Source organism: Pseudophryne corroboree, chromosome 11 (genome assembly GCF_028390025.1).
Source record: "Pseudophryne corroboree isolate aPseCor3 chromosome 11, aPseCor3.hap2, whole genome shotgun sequence".
NCBI lineage: Eukaryota > Metazoa > Chordata > Amphibia > Anura > Myobatrachidae > Pseudophryne > Pseudophryne corroboree.
Window position 1 is genome coordinate 126,874,959 of NC_086454.1, and position 14,194 is coordinate 126,889,152.

The following is a 14,194-nucleotide window of genomic DNA, read 5'->3' on the forward strand; positions in this document are numbered from 1 at the left end:
GTTTTAGGAGGATCCCGATTAGCTCGGAGAACTCCCTGGCTTTCTCCACTGGGAGAAACACGTTTTTCTGGACTGTGTCCAGAATCATCCCTATGAACAGTAGACGTGTCATCGGAAAAAGCTGCGATTTTGGAATATTTAGAATCCACTCGTGCTGACGTAGAACTACTTAAGATAGTGCTACTCCGACCTCCAACTGTTCTCTGGACCTTGCCCTTATCAGGAAAGCGTCCATGTTTCCTTTTAAGAAAAATCATCATTCCGGCCATTACCTTGGTAAAGACCCGGGGCGCCGTGGACAACCCAAACGGCAGCGTCTGAACTGATAGTGACAGTTCTGTACCAGGAACCTGAAGTACCCTTGGTGAGAAGGGCAAATTTGGACCTGTAGGTAAGCGTCCCTGATATCCAGTGACACCATATCGTCCCCTTCTTCCTGGTTCGCTATCACTGCTCTGAGTGACTCCATCTTGATTTGAACGCTTGTATGTAAGTGTTCAAATATTTCAGATCTCACCGAGCCGGTTGGCTTCAGTACCACAATATAGTGTGGGATACTACCCCCTTCCATGTTGTAAGAGGGGTACTTTGATTATCACCTGCTGGGAATACAGCCTGTGAATTGTGTGAGGGGGAGATGTCTCGAATTTCCAATGTACACCTGGGATACTACATGTAGGATCCCGGAGTTCCCTTGCGAGTGAGCCCCCTGCGTACTGAAACTCTTGAGATGACCCCCTACCGCACCTGAGTCCGCTTGTACGGCCCCAGCGTTATGCTGCGGACTTGGCAGAAGCTGTGAGGGGCTTCTGTTCCTGGGAATGGGCTGCTTGCTGCAGTCTTCTTCCCTTTCCTCTACCCCTGGGCAGATATGACTGGCCTTTGCCCGCCTGCCCCTATGGGGACGAAAGGACTGAGACTGAAAAGACTGTGTCCTTTTTTGCCGATATGTGATTCGGGGTAACAAAAAGTGGATTTTTCAGCTGTTGCCATGGCCACCAGGTCCGATGGACCGCCCCTTTATACGGCAATACTTCCACATGCCGTCTGGAATCTGCCTCACCTGACCACTGTCGTGTCTTCGTCTGGCAGATATGTAAATCACATTTACTCTTGATGCCAGAATGCAAATATCCCTCTGCGCATCACGCATATATAGAAATGCATCCTTAAAATGCTCTATAGTCAATAAAATCTTGTCCCTGTCAAGGGTATCAAAATTTTCAGTCAGGAAATCCGACCAAGCCCCCTCAGCGCTGCACATCCAGGCTGAGGCGATTGCTGGTCGTAGTATAACACCAGTATGTGTGTATATACTGTCATGATATTTTTCAGCTTCCTATCAGCTGGCTTCTTGAGGGCGGCCGTATCTAGAGATGGTAACGCCATGTTTTTATAAGCGTGTGAGCGCCTTATCCACCCTAAGGTGTGTTTCCCAACTCGCCCTTACTTCTGGCGGGAAAGGGTATACCGCCCATAACTTTCTATCGGAGGAACCCCACGTATCATCACACACTTCATTTAATTTATCTGATTCAGGCAAAACTACAAGTAGTTTATTCACACCCTACAAAATACCCTTATTTGTGGTACTTGTAGTATCAGAAATATGTAACAGCTCCTTCATTGCCCTTAACATGTAACTCGTGGCCCTAAAGGAAAATTACGTATGTTTCTTCACCGTCGACACTGGGGTCAGTGTCCATGTCTGTGTCTGTCGACCGACTGAGGTAAATGGGCGTTTTTACAAGCCCCTGACGGTGTCTGAGACGCCTGGACCGGTACTAATTTGTCCGCCGGCCATCTCATGTCGTCAACCGTCTTGCAGCGTGTTGACATTATCACGTAATTCCATAAGTAGACCATCCATTCCGGTGTCGACTCCCTAGAGAGTGACATCAACATTACAGGCAATTTGCTCCGCCTCCTCACCAACATTTTCCTCATACATGTCGACACACACGTACCGACATACAGCACACACACAGGGAATGCTCTGATAGAGGACAGGACCCACTAGCCCTTTGGGGAGACAGAGGGAGAGTTTGCCAGCACACACCAAAAGCGCTATAATGTATATAACAACCCTAGAAGGTGTTGTTTCTATATATGCGCTCTTAATATATCATTATATCGCCAATTTATGCCCCCCTTCTCTTTTAACCCTGTTTCTGTAGTGCAGTGCAGGGGAGAGTGGGAGCCTTCCTCACCAGCGGAGCTGATCAGGAAAATGGCGCTGAGTGCTGAGGAGAATAAGCTCCGCCCCCTTTTCGGCGGGCTTTTCCTCCCGGTTTTTTAATAACTGGCCTGGGTTAAAATACATACATATAGCCTTAATGGCTATATGTGATGTATTTATTTGCCAAATAGGTATTTATATTGCTGCCCAGGGCGCCCCCAGCAGCGCCCTGCACCCTCCGTGACCGTGTCAGTGAGCCGTGTGACAACAATGGCGCACAGCTGCAGTGCTGTGCGCTACCTCTCTGAAGACTGTGAAGTCTTCTGCCGCCTGTTTCCGGACCTCCGTTCCGCCGTCTTTCTTCAGCGTCTGTAAGGGGGATCGGCGGCGCGGCTCCGGGACGAACCCCAGGCTGACCTGTGTTCCGACTCCCTCTGGAGCTCAGTGTCCAGTAGCCTAAGACTTCAATCCTCCTGCACGCAGGTGAGTTGCCAGTCTCTCCCCTAAGTCCCTCGTTGCAGTGATCCTGTCGCCAGCAGGAATCACTGATTAGAAACCTAAAAAAAAACTTTACTAAATAGCTCCTTAAGAGAGCCATCCAGTTTGCACCCTTCTCGGACGGGCACAAAAACCTAACTGAGGCTTGGAGGAGGGTCATAGGGGGAGGAGCCAGTACACACCATGTGACCTAAAAAGCTTTTTAGATGTGCCCTGTCTCCTGCGGAGCCCGCTATTCCCCATGGTCCTGACGGAGTCCCCAGCATCCACTAGGACGTTAGAGAAAACTTGCAGAACAAACACACACACTAAAACCGAATAATCATTTGTGTTCTCCATCTTGGTCTTTTACAGCGCAGGTTGAATACAAATAGCCCACTTGTCAGACTCGTAGTGCAGAAGACAGCCCGCTCCAAGCATGGGTTCAATTACCTCAGTCACATACCGTTCACGTATGGTCTCCTGGGAGTGTAGAGACAGTCTTCTACCATTATATGGGTAAAGACATCTATAGATGTTATCAATCCTTTCTTTGTTTTACTTGTAAACATTGTCTGTGCCATGCTTAACATTACTGATGGAGTCATTGCAGGGATGGCGCTTAGGATGCAATTACTTTTGTCCTCAGAAATCCTAGAGAACAGCTTGTACCACCAGCTATAATATAGGCCAGTGATCTCCAACCCGTATCTCGCAATCTACCGGTAGCTCGCCGTAGTATTTTCGGTAGCTCACAGAGCGCACGGGCTTGGGCAGTCACTGGCACTCCTCCTCAATTCATTTTTAATATGGTGCCGGCCGTCAGCCTATCAGAGCTCGTGGACCGTGGCGGCACCTAATTGGCTGCCGGACCGTGTGTTTTGCTCACTTATCAACACCATATTTTAAATGCCTGCTGCCGCCGGAGACTCTGTCAGCCTCACTGCAGCCGCTCTCCGGACTTCACAGGAGAGGCGCGCGCTACGCTGTCCTCCCCTTCCATCCCTCATACAGGAGGAGCAGCACCGGCGGCAGTAGAAGGAGCCAGCAAGGGTTAGTATGGGGCACCTTATCGGACACTGCGGGGGGGGGGGGTGCATTTTATCTGGCACTGCGGGTGGGGGGGGCATTTTAAATGGCACTGCGTGGGAATTGTATCTGGCGCTGGTGGGGGCACTGTATCTGGCATTCCTGGGGGGGTTTTATTTGTGTATCTGGCACTGCTGGGGGCATTATTTGTGTATCTGGCACTGCTGGGAGGCATTATTTGTATATCTGGCACTGCTGAGGGGCATTATTTGTGTATCTGGCACTACGCGGGCGGGGGGCTTTACTTGTAGTTGTGAGGCCACACCCACTTTCGCAGGAACGCACGTGCATTGGGGGTAGCTCCTTCAGAGGTTTTAAAGTAGCTCACACCCCAATTAAGGTTGGAGACCACTGGTAAAGGCTTTATTGCACTCCTTCCTTGTCACTTTCCACTACTCCAGCAGAGGGGCTGAAGCAGAGTTGATAGAAATATTATTTCTTTAAAAAAAAAATAGTGCAAGATATTGGAGAATTTCATACTCCAGAGGTGTCCCGTCTGCATGGGCAGCCTATAGCCTAGTTTAAGAAAAGTCATTGTACCCATCATCATCATCAGAATGTATGAGCATAAATGCTGGTCTGAAAAAGACATTTGTGTAAGAAAGTTCTTACTGGCCTATGACTAAGTGAGAATTCCCCTTTCTGAATGTAACACATTTTTCTAGTTTGGTTTCTGGCCATGTTCACTGTGAAAATATGTAAAATACCCCACGCCAACCAGCTTAGTGCTCACCCCTTGTCTGCCCCAAAGTGTCATATGACATCTCTCATCTTTACATGGTTACGTTTTATTCCTACCGTAGGTGGCAGATGAGAAGAAAATCTAAGGTATCGCCTTAATCTACACACGGTAAGATTTTTGTTGGTCAGGCAAATTCAGGAAACAGTGCACTCTGTTCATCATATGTTATCAATATCAGAACTGCAAGGTCTGGATTTTATCTGGTATAGTAAGGGCCGTCTTTTAATATGGGCTCAATGGGCAGTGGCCCAAGGGCCCCAGTAGTATAAGGGCCCTAGGCTGATAGCTCAGGGTCCCCTTTCCTAGGAGTAGCAGATTTCTGAAAATCGGCCCTGGGGAACTGGAGATATCCGACATCAAAGCAGTGGTCCCCATCTGAGCCTATTAATTGCACTTCCTAGCTAGATATTTTGGGTTCTGTCTGACTTGGAGTTTTTCTGAGGGTATACTCCAAAAGCTATGACTCTTCAGTTTCGGTGGACACTGGCAGCTCGTCTCTACTATGCCCAGAACCAGGGACATCAGCCTTCCAGTAGCTGGTCCCTGCTCCAGCTTCACAAGTCTGGTATGCAGTTTTAAATTTTCATTGGTGGATTGCTGTGCCTCCTGAACTCTGGTCCCCAAGTCCCCAGTACCTCCTGAAAGGTGGGACTCTTTAGTTTTTTATCCCATTGAAAGCTAAGAAATCTATTTCCAAGAATTGGAGATATCTGCAGTCAAGCAAGCTGTCCTCCCACCAGAAAATTATGATTATTAAGCCCAGTCCACTATCCACCCTGGAAGTGATGTACCGGGGCCCCATACAGCAGCCCAATGCCCTCTTCTACAGTTTAGTGTTCCCTCCTGCCCCATCTCCCACCATCTGTGCAGTAAAGGAGTAATTAGCAGAAATTCCTGTTCAAGGTCAACAAAGCAATGAGAAAGGCAAGTCAGATGCTTGGTTGCATAGAGAGAGGAATCAGTAGCAAGAAAAAAGAAGTGATAATGCCACTGTATAGGTGGAATACTGTGTCCAGTTCTGGAGACCATATCTGGAATACTGTGTCCAGTTCTGGAGACCATATCTCCAGAAGGATATAAATACATTAGAGAGTGTACAAAGAAGGGCAACTAAAATGGTGCATGGCCTACATCACAAAACTTACCCGGAAAGGCTAAAAGATCTTAACATGTATAGTTTGGAGGAGAGAAGGGAAAGGGGGGACATGATAGAAACTTTCAAATATATCAAGGGTCTTAACAAAGTTCAGGAGGGAAACATTCTTCAAAGGAAAAGAAGTATTAGAACTCGAGGGCATACATTGAGACTGGAGGGGGGGAGGTTCAGGGGAAATTTAAGGAAAAATTACTTCACAGAAAGGGTAGTGGATAAGTGGAATAGCCTCCCATCAGAGGTGGTAGAGGCTAAGACTGTAGGGCAATTTAAACATGCTTGGGACAGGCATATGAATATCCTTACAAAGAATTAAGGTTAAAAAGGGTTGAGATTGCCTAAAGGATAAAATAAAAAAGGGGCAGACTAGATGGGCCAAGTGGTTCTTATCTGCCGTCAAATTCTATGTTTCTATGTTTCTAAGGTCCTACATGCTGAGTGGAAGATAGAACCAGGGCTGTTTCTAGGCAATTTGGCTCCCAGTGCGAGATTAAAAAATGTACCCTCCCCCGTTGCCATAAAAAAATGCACCACCCCCCCCCCCATAAATATGAAAAAGAAATAATTTGTGCGCGCACCCGAAATGGGGGCGTGGCCTAGTTAAAATGGGTGTGGTCTCATTAAAATGGGCGTGGCCTCACCTGGAAAGACTACCTTACGCCCCAGTTTTTGACCCTGCACCAACAGATTGCGGCCACCACAGGGGGAAAAAAAAATTCCACCATATTAAGCCCCACACAGTAATGCCCCCTGCACCATATTATGCCACACACTGCAATGCTCTTGATACATTAAATCCCCATTTTACACGTTACGGCAGGCAAGTGTCCCCATTTTACACATTACGGCAGGCAAGAGTCCCCTTCTACAAAGAAAGAGAGAGAGAAAGTTATACTTACGTTTGCAGGGGTCCTCCCGCTTCCCGCTCTTCGGCCCGCCTCTCCCTCCTCCTAGCTTGCTGGCAGGCTTCCCGGGCGGCTCCCCCTCCTCCCCGTCATCAGTACTCCGCTCGGGGGTGGAGTTTCATGTAATGACGCGTTTGCGTCATGATGCAAATGCGTCATTGCACGAAACTTCGCCCCCCGAGCGGAGTAGTAATGACGTGGAGTAGAGGGGGCAGCAAACTGAGCCACCTAGAGCCGCGGCGGGCGCCCCATGCGAATGCACACCTCGCCCGCTGCAAGAAATGGCTCTGGATAGAACTCCCCTTCCACCCACGGGACATCAAAGCTGCCGCTGATAGCACCCCCCGCCCCTACCACTGGAGGGGCGGGGGGTGCATTGCTTTGCCCAGGGGCCTACATTGTGGTTAAGATAGCCCTGTGTAAAGTACTGCATGGAATAGAACCGCCACTGTGACACGTATGAGGTCTTGTCTTGGCTGAGATATAGATGGTAGTAACCAGACATCTCCTGAACTCTGATCCAACAGATCACAGCCATTTCCACACCTACAGTATGTGCTTGGCCAAACTGCTTATTGGTCAGGTCATTTGGCAGTTATAGGGGAACAGCAGGAATACTGCAAATGAGGGATCCTTCATCTAACTACATTGACTCTAAACAATGTGTACAGATTTTTTCCCCATCCTTTAGACTGTAGGATCTCTAAGAAAAAGGAGTGTTATGGTAGACTTACCATAGTTAACACTCTTTCTGCGAGGTACATTGGGTTCCACAGGGAAACATCGGGGTGTAGAGTGGATCTTGATCCAGAGGCACTAACAGGCTAAAGCTTTAGGCTGTCCCAGGATGCATTTGGGCCTCCTCTATAGCCCCGCCTCCAGGCACTGCAAGCTCAGTTTCGTTAACCAATCCAATGCAGGAGCAGGCAAGAGAGAAGGCAGATGTTAAGGGCCCCATACACTACAACGATATGTCTGAGGCAGAAGTCGGATGCAGTTTCCCTTGAATTCCCCTGGGAGCTTCCCGGGAGTGATTCCATACGATTTTGTACTTTTGTGCTATTTATGCAAGATATATCGCATGCGATTGATGAAGCCGCTATACATCGCATGCAATATATCGTACGGCATACAATTGTACCATGATATATATCTGATGGGCTGGATAGAGGGCTATGGGGGCTGGGAGTGTCCTGGAATGCCAGTCAAACTTCTCTGTGATACATCGCATGCAATATATCACATGCACAAAAAACACACTTTTTCCATCCAATTCTGATATATCATTAGTTCAGCACCAACGACCTAGGGGATCCTGGTGGTCATTCCGAGTTGTTCGCTCGCAAGCTGCTTTTAGCAGCTTTGCACACGCTAAGCCGCCGCCTACTGGGAGTGAATCTTAGCTTATCAAAATTGCGAACGAAAGATTAGCAAAATTGCGAATAGACACTTCTTAGCACTTTCTGAGTAGCTTCAAACTTACTCGGCATCTGCGATCAGTTCAGTCAGTGTCGTTCCTGGTTTGACGTCATAAACACACCCAGCGTTCACCCAGACACTCCTCCGTTTCTCCAGCCACTCCCACGTTTTTCCCAGAAACGGTAGCGTTTTTTCACACACTCCTGTAAAACGGCCTGTTTCCGCCCAGAAACACCCACTTCCTGTCAATCACACTACGATCACCAGAACGAAGAAAAAACCTCGTAATGCCGTGAGTAAAATACCTAACTGCATAGCAAATTTACTTGGCGCAGTCGCAGTGCAAACATTGCGCATGCACAGTTAGCGGAAAATCGCTGCGATGCGAAGAAAAATACCGAGCGAACAACTCGGAATGACCCCCCCTATCCGACAGCCATGGGGAAGTGCATCAGATTGGATACGATCTAAAACACATACGACTGTACAAGATTTCATACAATATATCAGACGGATATATCGGAATTGTATGAAATTGTGTAAAATCGTACTAGTGTATGGAGCCCTTAAGTCACATAGAACTACATTCTCACGATAGGAGAAGGCATCAGGGTGGGCGCCCTATGGAACCCAATGTACCTCGCAGAAAAAGTGCTAACCATGGTAAGTCTACCATAACACTCCTTTTCTACAGCAGGGTACATTGTGTTCCACAGGGAAACATCGGGAATGTCATAAAGCCGTTCCTCAAGGGAGAGGACGCGCATTAGTGGATATGAAAATCCGGCATCCAAAGGAAGTATCCTGGGAGGCGAAAGTATCAAAGGCATAGAACCTAAGAAACGTGTTCACTGAGGACCACGTAGCCGCCTTGCACAATTGTTCTGCAGACGCGCCACGGCAGGCCGCCCAAGAAGGCCCAACAGACCGACTAGAATGAGCATTAATAGCAGCAGGAGCTGGGAGACCAGCCTGCGCATAAGCTTGTGCAATCACCATTCTAATCCATCTGGCCAAGGTTTTCTTATTTACAGGCCAGCCACGTTTGTGGAAACCAAACAGGACAAAAAGGGAATCTGACCTCCTGATAGAGGCAGTCCTCTCCACATAGATACGGAGAGCCCTTACCACATCCAAAGACCATACTTTGGGAGACAAGTCCGAAGAGATAAAGGCCGGAACCACAATCTCTTGGTTAAGGTGAGAAGATGACACCACCTTAGGTAAATAACCCGGTCGAGTTCGTAGAACTGCCCGGTCACGGTGAAATATCAGAAAGGGTGGACGACAGGACAAAGCACCCAAGTCCGACACCCTTCTTGTAGAGGCAATAGCCAGCAAGGAAAGGACCTTGGCCGTGAGCCATTTAAGGTCCACCGTATCAAGAGGTTCAAAAAGAGCCTCTTGCAGGGCATTCAGTACAACAGTCTTATCCCATGGAGCCACAGGAGGGACATAGGGAGGCTGAATCCGAAGAACACCCTGAGTGAATGTATGAAAGTCAGGTATAGACGCAATTTTTCTCTGAAACCATACTGACAAGGCAGATATGTGAACCTTGAGGGAGGCCAGACTAAGACCTAAGTCAAGGCCTCTGCAGAAAAAAATGAATTCTGGAAGTTCTGAACCTAGAGACATCATAATTCTTATCAGCACACCAGGTGAAGTAAGAATTCCAAACCCTGTAATAAATCCGGGCAGAGGACGGTTTGCGGGCTTTCAACATAGCCTGAATAACCGCCTCAGAAAAACCTTTGGCCCTCAGGAGTGAAGCTTCAAGAGCCACGCTGTCAAAGCCTGTCTGGCCAGGTCTGGGTAGACACAAGGGCCCTGTACGAGGAGGTCTGGCCGCTGCAGGTCTAAGAACCAATGCCTTCTGGGCCATGCTGTAGCGACTATCAGTAGCGATCCTCCTTTTTGTTTGAATTTCCGTAGGACCCTGGGCAGAAGTGACACCGGAGGGAACATGTAGGGCAATCGAAAGTTCCATGGAATTGCCAGAGCGTCCACGAATGCTGCCTGAGGATCCCTGGTCCTTGAGTCAAAGACCGGAACCTTGTGATTGTGTTGAGACGCCATCAGGTCTACATCTGGTAGGCCTCATCTGTCCACTAGGAGTTGAAAGACTTCCCTGAAAAGAGTGTTGCTGCAACACTGCACCCCATCCCCTCAGAATGACATCTATAGTCAGCAGGACCCAGTTGGGGATCCAGATGGGACGGCCCCTGTTTAACTGCTGGTCCTGGAGCCACCAGGACAGCGACAGACGAACCTCTGGAGTGAAAGTGGTCATGTGAGACCTGATCTGCTGAGGTAGGCCGTCCCACTTGGAAACAATTTAACCTCTGAAGAGGGCGGGAATGAAATTGAGTATATGCTACCATGTCGAATGCCGACACCATCAGGCCAAATACATTGCCAAGTGTATCAACACTCTTGGGCAAGAGAGAAAGCATCTTATCCTGTCCTGAAGTTTCAGGACTTTCTCTGGAGACAGAAACAGCCGCTGACTGTGTGTGTCCAGTAGTACCCAGATACACCATGCTCTGAGCTGGGACCAGCGAGGACTTCAAATTGATGAGCCACCCATGGGTTTGTAGGAAGGTTCCTGTCAATTGTAGATGACTGAGGAGGACATCATGGGAATTTGCTAGAATCAGCAGGTCGTCCAGATACGGCAGGATTCTGACTCCCTGGCAATAAAGATGAGCTGTCATCATGGCCATAACCTTGGTGAAGATCTGAGGAGCCGTAGCCAGTCCAAATGGCAGAGCCTGGAATTGGTAATGGAGGTTGCCAATAGCAAACCGCAGAAACTGCTTATGCGATATGGCAATAGGTATATGCAGGTATGAATCCTGTAAATCCAGAGACACCATATAGTTTCCGGGTTCCATAGCCAGTACAATGGAGCATAGTGTTTCCATATGAAACTTTGACACTCTCACATACTTTAGGTTTTAGGTTGAGTATAGGCCGGAAGGACCCATTTGGTTTCGGGACTAGAAACAGGGTCGAGTAATAACCTCTGCCTCTCTGAGACTGAGGTACCGGCACAACCACTCCTGTACTCAGGAGAGAACTGACAACTGTTTGCAAAGCTTGCGCCTTTAACAGGTCTGTAGGGTTAACCGTGGTGCAAAACTGGCGAGGGGGACGTCTCTTGAAAGAAACCGCGTATCCGCGAGAGACAACTTCCGGCACCCATGCGTCTGAAGTAGTCTTTAACCAGACCTAGGTGAACTGTAAAAGTTGGCCCCCCATCCTGGGGTCCCCCAGGGGGAGGCCGTCATGCAGCAGGCTCAGGCTGACGCGCCGCCCAGGTCTGTTTGGTCTTGGGCGTGGTGCTTTTGGGAGCACAAGATTGTCTCGGGTATGCCTGACCTTTTGCTTTCTCTTGAGGCCGAAAGGAAAGGAAGGGGGTACCTTTTGCATTCTGTGCAGAAGGAATAGTATTTGGGAGAAAAGCAGTCTTAGCAGCTGCCAATTTAGACACAATTTTATTCAGGTCTTCCCCAAACAAAATGTCCCCAGTGAAGGGGAGCACCTCCAAGGTCTGTTTGGAGTCTAGTTCCACCTTCGATGACCTCAACCACAGAATATGGCGAGCCAGGACAGATGTAGTCGAACACCTTGGCCGGCACCACACCTGCATCAGAGGACACCTCCTGAATATAATAGGCGGCGGTGGTAATGTGAGAGAGGTATTGTCTGGCAGTGTCAGAGATATCCTCAGGCAGCTCCTCCTCTAATGTCTGAACCCACGCTTCAATGCCTTTTGCAGCCCAGGAGGCAGCAATAGTGGGCCTATGTATAGATCCTGTAAGAGAGTAAATATCTTTCAGGCATCCCTCCACACGCTTATCTGTCGGTTTTTATAGTGAAGTGACAGTGGTGACAGAGAGAGTGGATGACACCACGAGACGGGTGACGTGAGAATCCACCGGAGGTGGATTTTCCCCCTTGTTACACAACTCTGCAGGGAGAGGATAGCGAGCCAAAGCCCGTTTAGACAGAGGGAATTCCTTCCCTAGAGTAGACCAGGGTTCCCGGCTGATGTCCACTAAATGGTCAGAATGGGGTAATAGATTTTTAACCACTTTATGACATTTAAACATACCAGTTTTCTTAGCCACAGCAGTGGGATCCTCATCATCAGAGATCTGTAGGATTAGCTTAAAAGCGACCACTAAGGCAGGGACATGAATCTGCAAGGGAGAATCCTCATCAGTAACGTCTGACAGGACCGTATGCTCCCCCTCCTCTTCAGACGAAACATCAGAGAGGTATATAGATTGTGAGGAGGAAGCAGCCTGCTTAGATGACACAGAGACACGGGAGTGACCTGGGGTGGATTTTTGTCTAACCAGGGACTGATTTAATTGCTGCAGCTGGTTAGATAAATTTTACGCCCAGGGCGGATTAACCATACAAATAATTTGTTGCTGTATTGGCACAGGTGGTCCCATAGTGGGCGCTAGGCGTTCCACCAGAGTACCCAGAAAGTACTGAACTCAGCCCAGGGTGGCTCCTGAATAGGCACAGGAGCTGCGGACTGACTGGGAGGTGTATGACACATAGTACACAGACCATCATACAAAACTTACCCCTCTAGTAAATCCTTGAAGCATGCGCTGCATTTTGCAGGAGCTTGCACAGATTTACCGCCCTTTCTATTAGCCATTGTGCATAAATGCAACAACAGAGTGACTAAGTACGATAAAGCCAGACAAAGTAAAGTACCTGCGAATAAATCCGGTATTATGAGACTGAGTACACAGTAAATTATATATATATATACTGTATACGATAAATACTGTGTCGCACTAGATTAGCGGACCCAGATGCACCTAGTCCCTTAGGGTACAGAATATAGCGACAGCTATATCTGGGAAACACTGAAAGTGAAACCACTCAGCAGATACAGACAAACACAGTCACAGGCAATGCAGAAATTATTATCAACATAAAGCTGCACTGGACTAGTATAATATATATATATATATATATATATATATATCAATCACAACACGGTCAGTAACCAGAGGATATATCAGAATACTCGTACAATATATTCAGTACTAGGTATAGTCTTTCTCAACTAACTCTGTATAACGACGTGTAGGATACTTAAGTGTTTGTAATGGCTCAGCACTGTGTACAGGCGGCTTTACACGGGAGACCTTGCCCTGCAGTCCCGGAGACCAGCCGCAGCTATGCTCATGAAATGGCGCCCAGCGTCTCAGTCAGGGTGTGAGGGAGAGTGTGAGGCAACTCGGCAGCTCCAGGTCAGGAAAATCTGCAGATGGCACCCTGGGCCTGGGGAGGGGCTACAGGTCAAGCATACCCTCCCCTATGCTGAACTTCCACCCCGGGTACTAAGAGTCTTATTAAATGGGGTGTTAGTACACCCGACCTGTACTCAGACGCCCCGGGTGGTCTAGTGGGGTCCCTGCTGGGTGACCGCGTCCATGCCAGCATCTGCGACCTGTCTCCCTAGGTCGCGAACGGAATGTGATTTAATGACGGGTCCAGCCTGGGGGACCCTCTTACCTCCTCCCTTCGTAGCAGCCAAGCGAACCAGGACAGCAGTCTGCGACTGTGTGCCTAAGCCGGAACGTCTCCGCCGCTAGTACCTGGGAACAGGCCGTGGAAGTATGCGACACCACTTGTAAGGTGATGGAGATGCAGCGCTGAAGTGTCACCCTGACATACAGCGCTGTCAGCCCTTGAAGAAATCTTCTTTCACAAGCTTTTCAGGGCTGCCCCATGCAGGCACCAACTCATAACTGAGTTCTTAGTGACTGGAGGTGGGGTTAGAGAGGAGGCCCCAATGCATCCTGGGACAGTCTAAAGCTTTAGCCTGTTGGTGCCTCTGGATCAAGATCCACTCTGCACCCCAATGTTTCCCTGTGTAACACAATGTACCCTGCTGCAGAAAGACTAGTTTATTTAGTTTTTTTTAGTCATAGGTGCATCTATAATGGGTGCAGGGTGCAGTGTACACAGGTCCCTGGACCCATCTTCAGTAATCCAGTGTTGGCGCTGTAGAAGCAGCACAACTCACTGGGAAAATAGCGTGGTGGCCATTTTCTCTGAGATTTGTGCATGTGCAGTAGAGATGTCTTTGGGAACAAGGCAAGGGCGCAATGACACAATGCCAGAGTCTATTGCAGAGAGTAGGGGGCTCACTGCACATGGACCCCTCCTCTCTTAAACCGCCCGTGCTT

General features: G+C 48.6%; 1 protein-coding gene across 4 annotated transcripts in view; it reads left to right on the forward strand.

Moving 5' to 3' along the window:
* LOC134969091 (lamin tail domain-containing protein 2-like) overlaps window positions 1-14,194 on the forward strand; it is a 211,852-nt gene that overhangs the window by 197,374 nt on the left and 284 nt on the right. For 3 of the 4 annotated variants that reach the window (XM_063944797.1, XM_063944795.1, XM_063944796.1), the window contains 2 exons: window positions 3,032-3,175; window positions 4,549-4,595. In XM_063944797.1, the coding sequence (XP_063800867.1) occupies window positions 3,032-3,151 (120 nt within the window). In that variant the 3' untranslated portion in view covers window positions 3,152-3,175; window positions 4,549-4,595. Of the gene's footprint in view, window positions 1-3,031; window positions 3,176-4,548; window positions 4,596-14,194 lie in introns of those variants that run through there. The other variant, XM_063944798.1, reaches the window with a different exon arrangement.